The 22,019-nt window shown below is 40.0% G+C and overlaps 1 protein-coding gene and 1 pseudogene across 1 annotated transcript; both read right to left on the bottom strand.

The window, feature by feature from the left end:
- Window positions 1-10,687: 10,687 nt before the first annotated feature.
- LOC136175101 (olfactory receptor 51I2-like) lies at window positions 10,688-11,464 on the bottom strand. The gene has a single exon (XM_065945408.1). The coding sequence runs from the start codon at window positions 11,462-11,464 to the stop codon at window positions 10,688-10,690; it is 777 nt and encodes a 258-aa protein (XP_065801480.1).
- Window positions 11,465-20,142: 8,678 nt separating this feature from the next.
- LOC136174503 (olfactory receptor 51I2-like) lies at window positions 20,143-21,177 on the bottom strand (annotated as a pseudogene).
- Window positions 21,178-22,019: the final 842 nt, after the last annotated feature.

Here is a 22,019-nt window from a genome sequence, read left to right as displayed (position 1 = left end):
TTATGTGTGTGTGTGCACGTGTCCCAGTGGTTCTTATCCAACCAAGACTGGAAAGTGAGCACTTCTGTAACACAGAAGAGAATTTCTACCTCCATTTTATGCACTGATCACTTATTTGTTCAGAACTTAGCCCGTTACTATGCAACTGGTGAGACACAGGCAAGGACACATCTCCCAATGTCCCAATATTTTTTGTTATCAACCACAATCCAGCACCACGTCCCTGCTGCTTAGCCCAGAGAGAGACCCAGAGAAGTCACTCCATGTGGGTGTGTTCAATGAATAAAGAAGGAGTCACCACAAAAGACAGGAGAGAAATGTTCATAGTTACATAGCACCCACTCTTCCTATTCTCATGTCTTATTCTCTGATTGCTCAATTTTGTGGTTGAGATTAGGAAGTGTTTTGTTTTGTTTTTTTTCCCAAAGGTACATTTTTTCATTCTCCCTCTCTCTCTCTCTCTTTTTTTTTTTTTTTTTTTTTTTTTAGTGGTTTTTGTCTTACACTGACATGAATCAACCATGGCTTTACATGTATTCCCCATTACTATCCCCCCCTCCCACCTCCGTCTCCACCCATTTCCTCTCGGTCTTCCCAGTGTACCAGGCCCGAGCACTTGTCTCATGCCTGCAGTCTGGGCTGGTGATCTGTTTCAATCTAGGTAATATACATGTTTCGATGCTGTTCTCTCGAAACACCCCACACTCGCCTTCTCCCACAGAGTCCAAACTTCTGGTCTGTACATCTGTGTCTCTTTTTCTGTTTTGCATATAGGGTTATCATTGCCATCTTTCTAAATTCCATATATATGCGTTAGTATACTGTTTCAGTTTTTATCTTTTTGGCTTACTTCACTCTGTGTAATGGGCTCCAGTTTCATCCATCTCATTAGAACTGATTCAAATGAATTCTTTCTAATGGCTGAGTAATATTCCATGGTGTATATGTACCACAGCTTCCTTATCCATTCGTCTGCTGATGGGCATCTAGGTTGCTTCCATGTCCTGGCTATTATAAATATTGCTGCGGTGAACATTGGGGTGCACGTGTCTCTTTCAGATCTGGTTTCCTCCGTGTATATGCCCAGAAGTGGGATTGCTGGGTCATATGGCAGTTCTAATTCCAGTTTTTTAAGCAATCTCCACACTGTTCTCCATAGTGGCTATACTAGTTTGCATTCCCACAAACAGTGTAAGAGGGTTCCCTTTTCTCCACACCCTCTCCAGTATTTATTGTTTATAGACTTTTGGATGGCAGCCATCCTGACTGGAGTGTAATGGTACCTCATTGTGGTTTTGATTTGCATTTCTCTGATGATGAGTGATGTAGAGCATCTTTTCATGTGTTTGTTAGCCATCTGTATGTCTTCTTTGGAGAAATGTCTGTTTTGTTCTTTGGCCTATTTTTTGATTGGGTCATTTATTTTTCTGGAAATGAGCTGTAGGAGTTGCTTGTATATTTTTTAGATTAATCCTTTGTCTGTTGCTTCATTTATTATTATTTTCTCCCAATTTGAGGGCTGTCTTTTCACCTTGCTTATAGTTTCCTTTGTTGTGCAAATACTTTTAAGTTTCATTAGGTCCCATTTGTTTATTTTTGCTTTTATTTCCAATATTCTGGGCAGTGGGTCATAGAGGATCCTGCAGTGATTTATGTCAGAGAGTGTTTTGCCTATGTTCTCCTCTAGGAGATTTATAGTTTCTGGTCTTACATCTAGATCTTTAATCCATGTTGAGTTTATTTTTGTGTGTGGTGTTAGAAAGTGTCCTAGTTTCATTCTTTTACAAGTGGTTGACCAGTTCTCCCAGCATCACTTGTTAAAGAGGTTGTCATTTTTCCATTGTATATCCTTGCCTCCTTTGTCAAAGATAAGGTGTCCATAGGTTCGTGGATTTATCTCTGGGCTTTCTATTCTGTTCGTTGATCTATATTTCTGTCTTTGTGCCAGTACCATACTATCTTGATGACTGTGGCTTTGTAGTGTAGTCTGAAGTCAGGCAGGTTAATTTCTCCAGTTCCATTCTTCTTTCTCAAGATTACTTTGGCTATTCAATGTTTTTTGTATTTCCATACGAATTGTGAAATTATTTGTTCTACTTCTGTGAAAAATACCATTGGTAGCTTAATAGGGATTACATTGAATCTGTAGATTGCTTTGGGTAGTATAACCATTTTGACAATATTGATTCTTCCAATCCATGAACACGGTATGTTTCTCCATCTGTTTGTGTCCTGTTTGATTTCTTTCATCAGTGTTTTAGAGCTTTCTATGTATAGGTCTTTTGTCTCTTTAGGTAGATATACTCCTAAGTATTTTATTCTTGCTGTTGCAACGATGAATGGTATTGTTTCCTTAATTTCTCTTTCTGTTTTCTCATTGTTAGTGTACAGGAATGCAAGGGATTTCTCTGTGTTAATTTTATACCTGACAACTTTACTATATTCGTTGATTAGCTCTAGTAATTTTCTGGTAGAGTCTTTAGGGTTTTCTATGTAGAGGATCATGTCATCTGCAAACAGCGAGAGTTTCACCTCTTTTCCTCTCTGAATTCCTTTTACTTCTTTTTTTTTGCTCTGATTGCTGTGGGCAAAACTTCCAAAACTATGTTGAATGGTAGTGATGAGAGTGGGCACCCTTGTCTTGTTCCTGATTTCAGGGGAAATGCTTCCAATTTTTCAGCATTGAGGGTAATCCTTGCTGTGGGTTTGTCATATATAGCTTTTATTATGTAAAGGTATGTTTCTTCTATTCCTGCTTTCTGGAGAGTTTTAATCATAAATGAGTGTTGAATTTTGTCAAAGGCTTTCTCTGCATCTATTGAAATAATCATATGGTTTTTATCTTCCAATTCGTTAATGTGGTGTATTACGTTGATTGATTTGCGGATATTAAAGAATCCTTGCATTCCTGGGTTAAAGTCCACTTGGTCATGGTGTATGATTTTTTTTAATATGCTGTTGGATTCTGTTTGCTAGAATTTTGTTAAAGATTTTTGCATCTATGTTCATCAGTGATAATGGCCTGTAGTTTTCTTTTTTGTGGCATCTTTGTCTGGTTTTGGAATTAGGGTGATGATAGCCTCATAGAATGAGTTTGGAAGTTTACCTTCTTCTGCAATTTTCTGGAAGCGTTTGAGTAAGATCTGTGCTAGTTCTTCTCTAAATTTTTGGTAGAATTCACCTGTGAAGCCATCTGGTCGTGGCCTTTTGTTTGCTGGAAGATTTCTGATTACAGTTTTGATTTCGTTGCTTGTGATGTGTCTGTTAAGATCTTCTATTTCTTCCTGGTTCAGTTTTGGAAAGTTATACCCTTCTAAGAATTTGTCCATTTCTTCTAAATTGTCCATTTTATTGGCATAGAGCTGCTGGTAGTAGTCTCTTATGGTCCTTTATATTTCAATGTTGCCTGTTATGATCTCTCCATTTTCATTTCTAATTTTGTTACTTTGGTTCTTCTCCCTTTGTTTCTTAATAAGTCTTGCTAACGGTTTGTCAATTTTGTTTAGTTTTTCAAAAAACCAGCTTTTAGCTTTGTTGATTTTTGCTCTGATCTCTTTAGTTTCTTTTGCATTTATTTCTGCCCTATTTTTAAAGTTTTCTTTCCTTCTACTAACTCTGGGGTTCTTCATTCCTTCCTTCTCTAGTTGCTTTAGGTGTAGAGTTAGGTTATTTATTTAACTTTTTTCTTGTTTCTTTAGGCAAGCCTGTAATGCTATGAACCTTCCCCTTAACACTGCTTTTACAATGTCCCATAGGTTTTGGGTTGTTGTGTTTTTATTTTCATTCATTTCTATGCATATTTTGATTTCTTTTTTTTATTTCTTCTATGATTTGTTGGTTATTCAGAAGTATGTTATTTAGCCTCCATATGTTTGAATTTTTAGCAATTTTTTTTCCCTGTAATTGAGATCTAATTTTACTGCACTGTGGTCAGAAAAGATGACTGGAATGATTTCAATTTTTTGAATTTACCAAGGTTATATTTATGGCCCAGTATGTGATCTATTCTGGAGAAGGTTCCGTGTGCACTTGAGAAAAAGGTGAAGTTGATTGTTTTGGGGTGAAATGTCCTATAGATATCAATTAGGTCTAGCTGGTCCATTGTTTCATTTAAAATTTCTGTTTCCTCTTTAATTTTCTGCTTAGTTGATCTATCCATAGTTGTGAGTGGGATATTAAAGTCTCCCACTATTATTGTGTTACTATTAATTTCCTCTTTCATACTCGTTAGCATTTGCCTTACATATTGTGGTGCTCCTATGTTGGGTGCATATATATTTATAATTGTTATATCTTCTTCTTGAATTAATCCTTTGTTCATTATGTAGTGTCCTTCTTTGTCTCTTTTCACATCCTTTATTTTGAAAGTCTATTTTATCTGATATGTGTATTGCGACTCCTGCTTTCTTTTGGTCTCTGTTTGCATGAAATATTTTTTCCAGCCCTTCACTTTTAGTCTGTATGTATCCCTTGTTTTGAGATGGGTCTCTTGTAGACAGCATATATAGGGGTATTGTTTTTGTATCCATTCAGCCAGTCTTTGTCTTTTGGTTGGGGCATTCAACCCTTTTACATTTAAGGTAATTATTGAAAGGTGTGGTCCGTTGCCATTTACTTTGTTGTTTTGGGTTCATGCTTATACAACCTTTCTGTGTTTCCTGTCTAGAGAAGATCTTTTAGCATTTGTTGAAGAGCTGGTTTGGTGGTTCTGAATTCTCTCAGCTTTTGTTTGTCTGTAAAGCTTTTGAATTCTCCTTCATATCTGAATGAGATCCTTGCTGGGTACAGTAATCTAGGTTGTAGGTTATTCTCTTTCATTACCTTCAGTATGTCCTGCCATTCCCTTCTGGCCTGAAGGGTTTCTATTGATTGATCAGCTGTTATCCTTATGGGAATTCCTTTGTGTGCTATTTGTTGTTTCTTCCTTGCTGCTTTTAATATTTATTCTTTGTGTTTGATCTTTGTTAATTTGATTAATATGTGTCTTGGGGTGTTTCGCCTTGGATTTATCCTGTTTGGAACTCTCTGGTTTTTTTGGACTTGGGTGGCTATTTCCTTCCCCATTTTAGGGAAGTTTTCAGCTATTATCTCCTCGAGTATTTTCTCAAGGCCTTTCTTTTTGTCTTCTTCTTCTGGGACTCCTATGATTCGAATGTTGGGGCGTTTCACATTGTCCCAGAGGTCCCTGAGGTTGTCCTCATTTCTTTTGATTCTTTTTTCTTTTTTCCTCTCTGCTTCATTTATTTCCACCAGTTTGTCTTCTACCTCACTTATCCTATCTTCTGTCTCTTTTATTCTACTGTCAATTCCCTCCACAGTGTTTTTGATCTCAACTATTGCATTATTCATTTTTAATTGACTCTTTTTTAATTTCTTCTAGTTCCTTATTAAACATTTCTTGCATCTTCTCAGTCTTTGTATCCAGGCTATTTATCTGTAACTCCATTTTGTTTTCAAGATTTTGAATCATTTTATTATTATTTTTCTAAATTCATTTTCAGGTAGATTCCCTATCTCCTCCTCTTTTGTTTGACTTGGTGGGCATTTTTCATGTTCCTTTACCTGTTGGGTATTTCTCTGCCTTTTCATCTTGTTTAGACTGCTGAGTCTGGAGTGGGCTTTCTCTATTCTGGTGGTCTGTGGTTCCTTTTTAATGTGGAAGTTTCACCCAGTGGGTGGGGTTGGACGATTGGCTTGTCAAGATTTCCTGGTTAAGGAAGCTTGCATTGGTGTTCTGGTGCATGGAACTGGATTTCTTCTCTCTGGAGTGCAAACGAGTGCCCAGTAATGAGTTTTGAGATGGGTCTATGTGTTACGTGTGACTTTGGGCAGCCTGTATGTTGATGCTCAGGGCTATGTTCCTGTGTTGCTGGAGAATTAGCATGGTATGTCTTGCTCTGAAACTTACTGGCTCTTGGGTGGTGGTTGGTTTCACTGTAGGTATGGAGGCCTTTGAATGGTCTCTTATTACTTAATGTTCTTTCTTCCAGTAGTCTCAAGACTTTTCCAACTATACAGCACTGATAATAAAACTTCTAGGCTAATGCTGAAAAGATTCTCCACCATGAGTGACACCCAGAGAGCTTCACAGATTTACATGAAGAAGAGGAGAGGGAGGAGGGAGATAGAGGTGAGCAGGAGGAGAAAAAGGTGAACTCAAGAGGAAAGAGACAGATCTACGCAGTTTTCTGTCCCCAAAGTGTTCTCCGTAGCCCAGACATCCACAGAGATTCACAGAATCGGATTGGTAAGAGAAGGAGAATGGAGGAAATAGAGGTGTTCTGAGGTAGAAAACAGAGAGTCAAAAGTGGGAGAGAGTAATCAACACACTCCTGAGTAAAAATGGGTACTGAATATTGGATTCTTAAATGTCCAAAATTGATATCAAATACTGAAAAACAAAGATTAAAAATCTAGAGTAGAGATTAGACTCTTAAAAATACAATATTAAAAACAAAAACACACAAAAAATTTATAAATATATATGAAGTGTGGTTTAAAAATATGGTTTCTTCTTTTTTATTTTTTGCAAGGTTATAGTGAAATGAACATGAAAATTAAGGAGTACTAGAGGAGTAATAAAGGACTTTAAAAGGAAATAAGAGAAAAAATAAAACAGGGAAAATCTTTTTTCTTAATTTTTAAAAAAAGTAAAAATATATGAAAATGGAAATGAAAGATAAGGAGTAATGGGGGAGTAATAGGGAATTTTAAAAGAAAATAAAAGAGAAAAAATAAAAAAAAAGAAAAGAAAAGAAAAATATTTTAATTAAAAAAAGAAAAAGTAAAAATATATCTAGGAATTTCTCTGGAGCTGTTGCAGTCAGTGTGGGTTCAGTTCAGTTTCAGACAGCTCCTCATTCCAGCTCACACTTCTCAATATCTATAGGCCCCTTCCAGTGTAGTCAGTGTTATCCACAAGGATTTTAATCTGTTGCACCGGTCCCTTCTGAAGCAGTTCCCTTTTTATTTGGCTTGTGTTTGCAGGTCTCTTCAGTGTCTAATTTCTGCCCTGACACAGGTGGGCGGAGGTGGCCTCTTGTTCAGGTTTGCTAGTTCAGTCCTGCTGTGGGGAGGGAGGGGTGCTGCAGACAGATATCGCTGTGTGTGGGGAGCACTCACAGTGTTCCGGCCACACTGGGTTTGCCCTTGCTCACAGGTGTGTGTGCTCTCCCCCTCTATACTGCTCAGGCCTGGCTGCTCTATATGGAACTGGCCCTGCGTTGCGTGCAGTTCCAGTTTTCCGGTATTCTACAAAAGCACGAATTCGGTTGGGCCTGCGTTTTGTGACTTCCCCGGCTGAAGTAGCTCAGGAAGCCAGGAGCTTGACAGGCTCACTCTCCCCCGGTGTGGTGCACCTTCTCCCCTCCGCAGTCCCAGCCTCAGATTCCATGCACACTAGTCTGGTATGAGCGGCTTGTGTCTGTTCTCAGGAGCTGGCCTCTAGCTGCGACCCTCCCGGCAGATGTCGACCATCCAGAATCTCAGGAAGTCTTTGGTTAGGCCTGTTTGCAGTTTGGTAGGGGTGCCTTCTCTCGGGCCGAGTTTGCCCCTTTCCCCTCCCCCCTGCCTCCTGCCTCTGGCGGGGATGGGCCAGTCCACAGATGGCTAGCTCTTCTCTGGAAATGCTCAGTCCCTTTGTTCTACAAATGGCTGGCAGTGTGTTCGGCTGGGTAATTTTCTCTCTCTCTCTCTTGCTATCCCACAGCTTAAGTTGCTATCTCACGTTAGTTCCCTCCGATTGCCCTCGGGGCATTCGGGCCCGGTCCTTACCCTAAGCAATGCCGCCTGCTCCTCTCCGTTCTGCCCCCACTTGCTGGTGGCTGATGCAGGTGTCTGGGAAGTGTTTTTTAAAAAGAAACAAAAAATACTGAAATCAATGCAGTTTCTAATAGGCAGGTGAATTAATACATACAAAGCATTAGGCTGTTGTTGCTGTTCAGTCACTCAGTCATGTCTGAGTCTTTGCAACCCCATAGACTGCAGCACACCAGGCTTCCCTATCCTTTGCCATCTCCTTCAGCTTGCTGAAACTCATGTCCATCAAGCTGGTGTTGGAGAGGACTCTTGAGAGTCCCTTTGACGTCAAGAAAATCAAACCAGTCAATCCTAAAGGAAAATAATTTTGAATATTCATTGAAAAGACTGATGTTGAAGCTGAAGCCCCAGTGCTGGTCACCTGAAGAGAAGAGTCAGCTCACTGGAAAAGATCCTGATTCTGGCAAAGACTGAAGGCGGGAGGAGAAGGAGGCAACAGAGAATGAGATGGTTGGATGGCATCGCTGACTCAAGGGACATGAGTCTGAGCAAATTCCAGTATATGGTGAAGGACAGGGAAGCCCAGCATGCTGCAGTCCATGGGGTAGCAAAGAATCAGACATGACTTTGTGACTGAACAGCAGTTGAAGAAAAGAGCATTTCTCATTGCCAATGAAGAAAAGGGGCAGAAATAAAGTGGAGAGGAGCTCCAGGTTCTTTCAGGAGGTTTGCATTCCCTGTTCCTTGTCATTTCCCTTGGTCCAACAGTGGGTTTCAAATTTAGGCATGTGGTCAAAGGATGCCTTCATCTCTGCCTGGGGTGAGACTAAGAGAGTGCTTACTGCATTTTCATATCTAGTGATTTCTCTAAACTCTGTCTTTGTATCTATATATAGTTAAAGGGCTTCCCTGGCAGCTCAGCTGGTAAAGAATCTGCCTGCAATGCAGGAGGCCCTGGTTCAATTCCTGGGCTGGGAAGATTCTCTGAAGAAGGAATAGGCTACCCACTCCAGTGTTCTTGGGCTTTCCTGGTGGCTCAGATGGTAAAGAATCTGCCTGCAATGCTGGAGCCCTGGGTTTGATCCCTGGGTTGGAAAGACTCCCTGGAGGAGAGCATGGCAACCCACTCTAGTATTCTTCCCTGGAGAATCCCATGGACAGAGGAGCTGGGTGGGCTACAGTCCATGGGGTCACAAAGATTCAGACATGACTAAGCACAGCACAGCACACCTATTTAAAACTAAACTCTCAAGGCATTGTGGATTACCATTATCATTATTATCTGATGTTGAAATAAAGAACTTCCTTTAGAAATCAGAAAGGACAAAATTTAAGTTGACTGATGACCATAATCTGACTCTGAACCACTCAATACCATTTTATTTTCCAAAAAATTATTTTCTATTTTAAATCATACTATGCTATATTATTCAATCATGCCCCTATAATAATTTAATTAGTGGAAAAAGGCACAGATTTTATGAGTCTGTTGTTGTACTTATGGACATTTTTGGAGACCTGGATTTTATTACATTCTCTCAATTCAGAAATATTTTTCTCTCTCTGGAACCTAATACACTTCACCTCTCAAGACTGTACAGAGGAAAAAGATAAAAAGCTCTAATAACTGCATTCAATGCTGCTTTGAGGTCTCCATCCCCATTTCCTTGGTGAGTAGATTAGCCTCTGTTGAGCATCCCCTTGAATATGCTATTGGTGTATGTCCAATTTAGTTTATAAGCACTAAAATGAGGCTAACAAAGTTTCTACTTTATCTTATCTCCCTTGTATGAAGGAAAGAATAGGTTAAAAAAAACTGTATGAGAGAATTTCCAAAAATAATTTCTAGTGTAAAATTCATAAAAACTCTATTCTGCTTATGCTAAGGTTTTGGAGCTAGAAATTCTAGAAAAAATAATTTCTGATATGTCATTGTGTAGAAGAAATGTATAACCTTTAAAAAATTGCAAATCACTATGCTGTACAACTGAAATTTAAAAAATATAGTAAATCAAATATATTTCAATTAACAAAAATCCAAGAAGGTAAGAGAAATAAAAATTATACACTTAATAAAATTTTCTAAAAAAAAAAAAAAACTATGGCTCAGATATGAAAGATTACTTTCCTTGTTGGGGGGTGGTGATTGAATGGTAGACAGATAAAAGAAACAGAGAGGAATCTGGGGTTTCTTTTCAAAGTCAATCTTTATTGTTTTTCCTGTGTTATACATACATACATCTTATGGCAAGTTTTGAAAATATGTCAAATCTCATTCTATGAAGTTAAAGCAACTCATGATTATTTGAGGATGACAATGGTGGTGAAAGTTGCAATGCTAATAGTGATGCCTTTTAGAGAGGCAGTATTTATATGGTTGAGTACAAATACTGGAGACAAACCAGTATTGAAGCTCATCTGGATCCCATATGATCTGTGTTACTTTGAACAACTTACTTAATTCTATATATCTCATAAGATTGTTACAAAGATTAAATGGATTTCTACAAAAATAATTTAGAACAAAACCTGATTTAGGACTCAATGTATTAATTAGAATTATATTACTAATATGTATCATTATAAAAAATGATTTCTAGCTTAGATCAATTCCCTTTGTAAAGTTTTCTCTAATCATTCAATTGCCTGTAATATTTATGTTTCTATGGACACCATTAATGTTTGTCGACTGTACTATTCATTTGTTTTGTGTTATGAGATTTGCTGCTCCATTCCTGATCTTATACTTTCCCCCCAGGACACATATTTATCATATTCTTAAAGATAATGTTGATGATGTTGATGACACCATGGATGACAGTCTATGACTACAATAAGCATCAGATTTTAAAACTAAATATCAAAGGCACATTTTGATGCGGTGAAACATGCGAACGATGGCTTGGCGGATCTCCTATGTCTTGGCACTTTAAATGAGGGGGTTGAGCACAGGCGGTACAAAGAGGTAGATGTTGGACAAAAGGACATGTATGTAGCGTGGGACATGCTTCCCAAAGCGGTGCACTGTGGAGACTCCAATCATTGGTACATAAAATGCAAGTACAGCCAAGATATGTGAGACACATGTGTTGAGAGCTTTGAGGCGTTCCTCACGGGAGGCAATGGCCATGACTGAGTGCAGAATGAGCACATAGGAGAGGAAGATAAATAACAAGTCCATGCCAAATGTGGAAATAAGAACAAAGAATCCATAGATGTTGTTAATGGTGATATCAGCACAGACCAGCTTCATCATGTCTGGGTGGAGGCAGTAGGAGCGGGAAAGGACAGTGGATCTGAAGATAGGAAGCCTCTTGAAAAGAAAGGGAAGAGGAAAGAGGATGATAAAGCTCCAAGCAGTCACAGATAAACCCATTCCAGCGATGACTTCATTAGTGAGCACAGTGGCATAGCGCAAGGGATCACAAATGGCCACATAGCAGTCAAAGCTCATGGCCAGTAGAATGCCTGACTCCATCATGGAGAAAGAATGAATGAGGAACATCTGGATTAGGCAGGCATCAAAATCAATGGTGTGGGCACTGAGGCAGAAGGTTCTGAGCACAGTAGGCAGTGTGGCCATGGACATGGCCATGTCAGTGAAAGACAGCATGGACAGGAAGTAGCACATGGGCTGATGCAGACTGGGCTCTGCTCTCACAGCCTGCAGGATCACCGTGTTGCCCCCGAGAGCCACAGCATACATCACACAGAGGGGGTCCCGCTAGCCAGAATTGAGCACTCTCCAGGCCAGGGATCCCAGTCAGAAGGAAAAAGGCAGGGTGAGTGACATTGAACAACCCCATGGCAGGAGGAAGCCAGAGAGCTTTCCAGGGTCAGATCTTCTGATTTAGTGATTTCTGAGAGCTGCACTTGCTGGAAGAGGAGGAATCAGGGAGTAAAAGACAGAGCCTATGTTCTACACAGTTTAAATGGATGCATTCATGAAATCACTTGTTTTGAGAAAATACAGGCAAACTTCTTTACTTCATACTTTGTGATCATCAAGTCATAGGCTGGACTACTCTTTCTCTCTGTTTTATGGAATAAGGACGATATTGTCAAATGTTTAAGTGTATCAATTAGTTAGCTATGTTTATATAAAACCTACATAGCTTTATCTATAATTTTCATGTGCTTTAAAAGAATCACTAAATGAAATTATGTTAACCAGAATTCATAGATTATAAAAGAACAGTGAGGGTTTGAGTTATTATTAGCTTTTTGAAGTGTTTACATTGTCCCTTGAAAATGCTATTTAATTCAGACATGTCACTGAGTAATGAAAGCATTCCCCAGAGCTAGCTTGAACTATAAAGTGTGTTTGCTGAGAGGGGAAGAGGCAGTGGGACCTGGATGAAAATGATTGCCTCTTTACAGGAGGCAGAATTGCTGCAAAAGATCAACAAAGAAACTGTTTACTTGGGCAATGTCACCAAGCAGTTCCTGTTTTTGGAAAAATAATGAATTTCTCCCTAAATCTGCTACAGGTAGAGTGTCATTCAGTCTTTGGGAAAGCATTAATCCAAACAGAAATTTTCCACACCCTTAGTCATATATACTCTCAAAATATGCTTATTCTCATAGACACATTCCTGTACTTTCACAACTGTCTCATCATGGATTCCATTCATGCTCTTTATAAAAACACTCACACCTCTCTTTCTCTCCCAACTTACTCTTACGATACTAATATATATTTAATACTCCCTCTTGATCTTTATAATTTTTAATGCACATACGCTCTGAGGCTCATTCCTTCAGTCCATGTTGACATATATGCAGTATTAATACCTGAATAACATTCAGGTGTATATGTAGATTTGTGTACTCATATAACAAATGCTTTGACCTACCTGCTCATATATTCCTTCTTACCCACTAGTTTTCATCCCCTAATCCACCTAGACTCTCTTTTTACCCTCGTGCATTGCATTTACTCACAATTTTTCTTACAGTAGCATTTAGTTTGGAGAAGACAAAGGCACCCCACTCAGTACTCTTGCCTGGAAAATCCCATGGCTGGAGACTGCTAGGCTGTGATCCATGAGGTCACTAAGAGTCCAGCACGACTGAACGAATTCACTTTCACTTTTCACTTTCATGCATTGGAGAAGGATATGGCACCCCACTCCAGTGTTCTTGCTTGGAGAAGCCCAAGAATGAGGGAGCCTGGTGGGCTGCTGTCTATCGAATCACACAGATTCGAACACGACTGAAGTGACTTAGCAGCAGCAGCAGCAACAGCATTTATGTATTACTTACCCAGTTCCTAGAGACTAACCCACAACTACTTCTCTGTAACAGTATTTATTTTTTTATTTGTCTTTATTCTCATGTTTTCGAAATTCTTCCAGGTTCATTATCTCATGACGTATGAAGAAAGAAAGTTAGAATCTTTTCACCTGGTGGACATGTTTCAGGCTTCTAAGGCATCCTCCTTTGGGGGAGGACCTCCAGAAATATGTGCTACTATTTTCCCTTGACCTTCCTCTCTAGCCTCTAACAAAACAAGGCCAGAAAGTAATGGCAGTGTACCTTCTGATGGGAATGGAGGAGAAAGGGAGCCCTAGGTACCTGAAAGCCATAGAGATGCTGGGATAGTTTGCAATGCAGTATTCACCCCTTGGGAAAAACTCCTTAATTTTCTCTGGCAGGCTAGAACTCAGACCACCTTCCTGTGGTTCCCAGGAAGTTAGGGGCCACTTCTCTATGTGATTGGTTACATCCCTCTGGTCTTAGGGATAAGTTCATGCATGCTCATCTCCCCTTCAGAACTGTGATTCCTTGGGATATGGGACTGACTAAACTTCATATCTTTTTTCTGTCCTATGATTCTAATTCTCATGCTTTTTATGCAGCCCTATAGAAGGTAATCAGAAAAAAAGTCAAGAACTGAGATAATGTAAAGAAAGAAAAGGAGAAGAAAGCAGGCTTACTTTGTGCAGGGCAGAGACAAAGGCATTCTGGGTCTGGCTATCCTAGCTCTAGTGTATATGGGGGAAAGTCTTCCTGTCCATCCCAGGATCCCATTGTTTAGTTTATCCGGCAGCCCCTGAATTTGTGAGTGGTGTAGATGCAGCTGAAGACAAACAAATGTAGTGAGAGAAAAACCAATATTTATGGAGCATATGCTATGAGCCAGATACTCTGCAAGGAAATTTACAACTATTTATTCATTAATTCTTGACAGAAGTGGAAACTAAGGCTCACTGATGATCATGGACAGGGAAGCCTGATGTGCTAGTCCATGGGGTCTCAAAGAACTGGACATGACCGAGAGACTGAACTGACTGACTGAAGGCTCAATGAAGTGAGCTTGCCTCACAGAGTATGCAAACAGCTGATAAAACCTCAAGTAAAGGTATGTAAGACTCTAAGATTGTACTGTGCGTATAAGGCAAACAGCAGAGTGATGATAAACAGCCTTGATGTACTCCTTGATATACTTGTGTATATTGTCACCCTGCTTATTTTACTTGTATGAGAAATGCCAGGCTGGATGAAGCACAAGCTAGAATCAAGATTGCTGAGAGAAATATCAATAACCTCAGATGTGCAGATGACACCACCATTATGGCAGGAAGCAAAGAAGAACTAAAGGGCCTCTTGATGAAGTGAAAGAGGAGAGTGAAAAAGCTGGCTTAAAACTCAACATTCAAAAAATGAAGGTCATGGCATCTGGTTCCATCACTTCGTGGCAATTTGATGGGAAAGCAGTGACAGACTTTATTTTCTTGGGCTCCACAATCACTGCAAATGGCGATTGCAGTCATGAAATTAAAAGATGTTAGCTCCTTCAAAAGAAAGCTATGACTAACCTAGACAGCATATTAAAAAGCAGAGATATTATTTTGCAGACAAAAGTCAGTCTTGTCAAAGTTGTGGTTTTCCAAGTAGTCATGTTTAGATGTGAGAAAGTGAAAGTGAAAATTGCTCAGTCATGACTGACTTTTTGTGAACCAGGAATTCTCCAGGCCAGAACACTGGATTGAGTAGCTTTTCCCTTCTCCAGGGGATCTTCCCAACCCAGGGATTGAATTCAGGGTCAGTGAGCTCACCCCTTTGTTGTTGTGTTAGTCGCTCAGTTGTGTTTGACTCTTGCAACCCCATGGAATGGTAGCCCACCAGGATCCTCTGTTTATGGTATCTTTAGGCAAGAATACTGGAATAGGTATTCCCTTCTCCCAGGGCATTTTTCTGAGCCAGAGATTGAACCCGGGTCTCCCCTCTACTTGGGTTCAGAACTCACCAGAAGACAGGCTGATGAGAGACACCCACAGAACAACATATCTTTCTATCTGCTAAAGTTCATTCATGCTTGCCTCTTTTATATCTCATTCTAAGCCCCGAGAGAGAGCAGTGATGCTGACTTTTGGTCTGAAAACTCATCAGGAAGGTTTTATTCTCTTGAGGTTTTTAATGATTACTGAGAATAAAGCATATACTCTTTTAGTTGAAAAATAACTCAACAATCTGCAGGACTGATTCTTACCCAATGCAAGATATCATCCATTGAAGGCTGGATAGGAATGTAAGACAGGAGCTCATTACCCTGTAAAAAATTCCAGAATTATGTGATATGTTGTCCAAGCCCAGGAAGAAAGCCGGAGATATAATCAAAGCATGATTAAGATCACTTTTCTTTTCCTCTTAAATATATTGAAAATGCTAGTTCTTCCTTTACTCCTAGATGAAAAACAAGTTCCTTAATATTTCTGGTCACATTCAGATGATAAAATTTCCTCTGGTGAGTATCTGGAAAACCCAGACTCATATATAGCTTCCCTATAGCTCAGATATGGTAAAGAATCTGCCTGCAATGTGGGAGACTGGGGTTCAATGCCTGGGTAGGGAAGAACCCCAGAAGAAAAGAATGGTTACCCATCTAGTATTCTTGCCTGGAAAAGTTCATGGACAGAGGAACCCCATGGGCTACAGTGCATGTGGTCACAAAGATTCAGACACCACTGAGAGAATAACAGACTAATGTAATAGTCGAATCTTCCAGTGTTCAGAATTACAGTCTTTTATTTTCTGCTATCCTTCCCTGGCTAACAATGGTACCTGAATTCTCACCCAGAAAGGAGACAGAAGGGAAATGGCAAGATTCATTTCCTTATGATTCAGTTAGCTGATATCATGTTTCCTAGGTTTGTTAAAAACTTAAAACAATACTTAAAGCTGACTCTTTCATTGGGTTCTTTCATTAATTACTTGAAGAAATTTCTCTCCATCTTTTACCTCTCCACTTGACTTTGATGTTGAAGAGACAGCAGTGAGAAGTCTTGAATCTTAGTTTCCTGCCTAGAAATTGTACCTGGGTGGCCTGGATGAAAACCAGGAATCCTAGCTGCTAGTCTACCAGCGGCTGGAGACTAGAAACAAAGTTTCCCTGACTCTTGCCTCTTGTGAGAAGTAAATTTCTCAAGGAAGCAAAAGCTGCAAAAATAAGTACAAAGCTTATTATGCGAGATACAGCATAACATGTGAGAGAGCACACAGGGACATAATATGCTTATTAAAGACAAAATCAAGCCAAAAATACACACCCAGAGAGAAAGGATGTGAGTGTCCTCCATAATGAAGAAGATCCCAGTAAGAGGTGATTTAAATCACTTATATAGGCCAGTTCTCCCCAGTCTTTGTTTGGAAATGAAAGTGTTAATTGCTCAGTCATGTTCAACTCTTTGTGACCCCATGAACTGTAGTCCACCAGGCTCCTCTGTCCATGGAATTCTCCAGGCAAGAATACTGGAATGGGTAGCCATTCTGTTCTCCAGGGAATCTTCCTGACCCAGAACTGAACCTGGGTCTCCTGCACTGCAGGCAGATTTTTTTACCACCTGAGCCACCAGGGAAGTCCAGTCTTTGTCTCAGTTCAGTTCAGTTCAGTCACTCAGTTGTGTCTGACTCTTTGCAACCCCATGAACTGCAGCACGCCAGGTCTCTGTCCATCATCAACTCCCGGAGTCCAGCCAATCCCATGTCCATTGAGTCGGTGACACCATCCAACTGTCTCATCCTCTGTTGTCCCCTTCTCCTCCTGCCTTCACTCTTTCCCAGCATCAGGATCTTATCAAATAGGTCAGCACTTCTCATGAGGTGGCCAAAGTACTGGAGTTTCAGCTTCAGCATCAGTCCTTCCAATGAATACCTAGGACTGATCTCCTTTAGGATGGACTGGTTGGATCTCCTTGCAGTCCAAGGGACTCTCAAGAGTCTTCTCCAACACCATATTGAAAAGCATCAATTCTTAGCACTCAGCTTTCTTCACAGTGCAACTCTCACACCCATACATGACCACTGGAAAAACCACAGCCTTGACTAGATGGAACTTTGTTGGAAAAGTAATGTCTCTGCTTTTTAATATGCTGTCTAGGTGGATCATAACTTTCCTTCCAAGGAGTAAGTGTCTTTTAATTTCATGGCTGCAGTCACCATCCGCAGTGATTCTGGAACTCAGAAAAATAACGTCAGCCACTGTTTCCACTGTTTCCCTATCTATTTGCCATTAATTGATGAGACTGGATGCCATGATCTTACTTTTCTGAATGTTGAGCTTTAAGCCAACTTTTTCACTCTTCTCTTTCACTTTCATCAGAGGCATTTTAATTCCTCTTCACTTTCTGCCATAAGGGTGGTGTCATCTGCATATCTGAGGTTACTGATATTACTCCCAGCAATCTTGATTCCAGCTTGTGCTTCCTCCAGCCCAGCATTACTCATGATGTACTCTGCATATAAGTTAAATAAGCAGGGTGACAATATTCAGCCTTGATGTACTCCTTTTCCTATGTGGAACCAGTCTGTTCCATGTCCAGTTCTAATTGTTGCTTCCTTTGCCCAAAAATCTTGTTTTCATTTTCACACCTGTCCTGCCCTAGGACCCTCCCCACTATGCTTATGCAACTTTTGCCCAAGATGGATTCCACCACACAGACCTGTGGGGGTCTTGGCAACACGTATCAGGGCAGCAACCCACCCCCTTTCTGTACCTGTCTTGCTGTCAGGGAAGTTTCCTGGATCTCAGGACACTTCTGCATGTTATCTCTTTACTCCAGCAAAGCTCAGTTTTTGCCACTAGCTTCGTCCTTGGTATCTCTGAGGAAAAACAAAGCTTCAGTTGTACTCCAATTGACAAGCACCAGTTGTCCAGCCCAGGGGTCCATCTATTTCCTACATCAATCTTAACTAATATATTTTCATATGATTGCTTTTGACTCCACCCACAACCCAGATCCCCTTTACATTCTTTTTGTCAGGATGTATAACCACACCCTGCCAGCTCTCTCTAACATGTAGCCACCCGAGATGGGCAGCCTTCCTGTGTGAAACAAATGTTCTACCTCAAAGCAGCAATAGTCTGCTACTCAATCCTGCTATCAGGACAGCAAGGTAACTTTCATTGCTCCATTTAAATTTCCAGGGGTAATAAGGAACAGGTCTGCTGTGTTCTTTCTCCCCATAACTCAGGGGACCTCTGATTTCTGAGTAGAAACCTTCAGGAAACTCTCTTTTCATTCAAGGACAGTGGGATGCACCTCTGTATTCCTTTCTCTTGTATGAGGAGTGGGGGATAGGAGACTTAGCTCTTTCCAATTGGTATCTTCATAAATCTTTATTTAAATACTCTAATTCATAATTCTTTTAGATCTTTGATTAGGGCAGAGTTTCTTAACCTCAGCAGTGCTAACAGCTGAATACAAATGTGCTGATCTGAGTACTGAATAAGTAAGGCATCACTGAACAAAATAGTGATTGGAATTTCTTTCAGTGTTTGAAAGTACTCACTTTCCAGCTCTTGCTTGGTTAGGGACCTATGGAGCATGTGCAGGTGTGTACACACAGCCTGTTTATAGAGACCATAGATTATAGAGACATTTGCTGAGGAGGTTGAAAATGATAAGCCCTTATATTCTTAGTAGAGGAAAAAATACTCCATTATATGTGAGTATGTGTGTAAATTTGTGTATGTATTGCATTGTTTTAATTTTGCTGTTGTTTAATCACTCAGATATGTCTGACTCTTATGACCCCATGGACTATAGCCCACTAGGCTTCTCTCCCCATGGGATTTCCCAGGCCGGAATACTGGAGTGGGTTGCCATTTCATTCACCAATGTATATGTATTATTTCTGACTAACAAATATTGACCAATTTCCTAATTAACAGACTTGTGGGGAGAAAGAATTGTTTTTTTCTGAGATAAATTATATTTGTTTAAGCTATTAAATTAAGTATTTAAGTAAGCTACTGATATCTAAGTACATTATAAATTATAACCTTGTGTGTGATATTTATGGAAATTAAAAGACACTTATTCCTTGGAAGAAAAGCTATGACAAACTTAGATAACCTATTAAAAAGCAGAGACATCACTTTGCCAACAAAAATCCCTGTTGTCAGAGCTATGTCTTTTCCACTGGTCATGTACAAATGGGAGAGCTGGACCATAAAGAAGGCTGTCTGCTGGGGAATTGATACTTTTGAACTGTAATGCTAGAGAATACTCTTGAGAGTGCCTTGGACAGCAAGGAGATCAAACCTAAATGAAATCAACCCTGAGTATTCATTGGAAGGACTGATGCTGAAGCTGAAGCTCCAATAGTCTGGCCAACTGATGCAAAGAACCCACTCATTGGATAAGACCCTAATGCCGTGAGAGACAGAGGGCAGGAGGAGAAGGGGATGACAGAGGATGAGACGGCTGGGTGGCATAACCCACTGAAAGGACACAAGTTTGAGCAAGCTCTAGCAGATTGTGAAAGACAGGGAGGCCTGGCGTGCTGCAGTCCATGGGGTCACAAAGAGCGGGACCTGACTTAGCAACTGAACAATGAACAGCAAATTTTTCTCTAGAGTCCACATTTAAGCAATATCATATGATATTTATCTTTCCCAGTTTGGCATACCTCAAGAAGTTGTAATGTTAATAGTGATGTCAGTTAGAGAGGCAGTATTTGCAGTGGTCGGGTACAAACATTGGAGACAGACAAGTATTGAATCTCACTTGGATCACACATTATGTGATTTACTCAGAACAATTCATTTCTTTCTCTATACTTGATAAGATTGTTAGAAATATTAAATGAATTAATTCAAAAATAATTTAGAACTGAATCTGGCACTTTTAAGAAACAGATACTATTATTATTCTGTTAGTATATAGAAAACGGCTCCTAGCTTAATGTTCCTCTGCAAAATTTTGTCTAATCACTCAGTTGACTCTAATAGTTATCTTTCTATGAATGAAATTGGTTTTTGTGAGATGTATTGTTACACATTTTTTTCTGTCCTATAAGTTTTGAATCTCCATTCCTGATCTTTAATCTCCACCCCCCACTCCAGTAAATCTACATTTGTGATGATAATTATGATGTTTAGGATAACAACATCAACAATGATGATAATAATGACACTGTGGATGATAGTCTAGGACTACAATGGTCATTATATTTTAAAGCCAAACATGGAAGTCCCATTTTAATGCGGTGAAATGTGTGAACAGTGGCTTGGCGGATCTCCTTTGTCTTGGCGCTATAAATGAGAGGGTTACGCACAGGAGGCACGAAGACGTAGATGTTGGACAAAAGGACATGGATGAATCCTGGCACATTTTTCCCAAAACGGTGCATCATGGAGACCCCAATCATTGGTACATAAAATGCAAGTACAGCCAAGATATGTGAGACACATGTGTTGAGAGCTTTGAGGCGTTCTTCATGGGAGGCAATGGCCATGACTGAGAGCAGAATGAGCACATAGGAGAGGAAGATAAATAACAAGTCCATGCCAAATGTGGAAATAAGAACAAAGAATCCATAGACGATATTGATTGTGATATCAGCACAAGCCAGCTTCATCATGTCTGGATGGAGACAGTAGGAGTGGGAAAGGACATTGGACCTGCAGATAGGCAGCCTCTGGATGAGGAAGGGAAGAGGAAAAAGCGTGATGAAGCTCCGAGAAGTCACTGCTAAACCCATTCCAGCGATGACTTCATTAGTAAACACAGTGGCATAGCGCAAAGGATCACAAATAGCCACTTAGCGGTCAAAGCTCATGGCCAGCAGAATGCCTGACTCCATCATGGAGAAGGAATGAATGAGGAACATTTGGATTAGGCAGGCATCAAAATCAATGGTGCGGGCACTGAGGCAGAAGGTTCTGAGCACAGTAGGCAGTGTGACCACGGACATGGCCATGTCAGTGAAAGACAGCATGGACAGGAAGTAGCACATGGGCTGATGCAGGCTAGGCTCTGCTCTCACAGCCTGCAGGATCACCGTGTTGCCCCCGAGAGCCACAGAATACATCACACAGAGGGGTCCCGCTAGCCAGAATTGAGCGCTCTCCAGGCCAGGGATCCCAGTCAGAAGGAAAAAGGCAGGGTGAGTGATATTGAACAACCCCATGGCAGGAGGAAGCCAGAGAGCTTTTCAGTGTCAGACCTTCTGATTTAGCGATTTCTGAGAGTTGTACTAACTGGAAGAGGAGGAACCAGAGAGAAAAAGACAGAGCAGATGGTGTCTACACAGTTTAAACTGACTCATTCATGAAATCACTTATTTTGGAAAAATACAGGTAAACTTCTTTTCTTTGTACTTTATGATCATCAAGTAATAGGCTGGGCTACATATTCCCTCTGTTTTAGGAAAGAAGGACAATACTGACAAATGCTTAGATGTGTCAGTTAGTTACAAAGAAAATGTTTGCACTTTGGTATCTACAATTTTAATTGCATTTTTGAAAGGAAATAGGTTAAACTTCTTAGAGAACTATTACAACGGACATTTGGTGTTTGACTCATCAGTAACTGTACCAATATTTAAATGTTTCCTTCACAATGTTGTTTGATTCAGTCATGTCACTAATTAATGATAGCATACCCCAGAGCTAGCCTGAATTATGATATATGTTTGGTTAGGGAAGAGAGGGGCCAGTGGGACTTCTATGAAATCTACTGCCGATGGATATCAGTTTTTTACTGGCAGAGTTGCTGCAAAAAAGCAACAAAGAAGCCTTTTATTTGTGCAAAGGTGTGAAGTTGTCTGGGGAAAATTTATGAATTCTCCTCTAAATCTGGTATAGGTATACTAGCATTCAGGTTGTCTAAAAACCATAGTTTTTCTTTATTTTTAATTGAAACATAGCTGATGTAAGGATGATACTTTTAAATCTATGTCATAGTCATCCATGTTTAGATATGTTCATCTATTTATGGTTACAGTTTATGACTAACTGATTTCTTTTTCTC

This window comes from Muntiacus reevesi, chromosome 9 (genome assembly GCF_963930625.1).
Source record: "Muntiacus reevesi chromosome 9, mMunRee1.1, whole genome shotgun sequence".
NCBI lineage: Eukaryota > Metazoa > Chordata > Mammalia > Artiodactyla > Cervidae > Muntiacus > Muntiacus reevesi.
The sequence above is the reverse complement of the archived record's forward strand: the minus strand, read 5'-3'. Positions and strand labels throughout refer to the sequence as shown.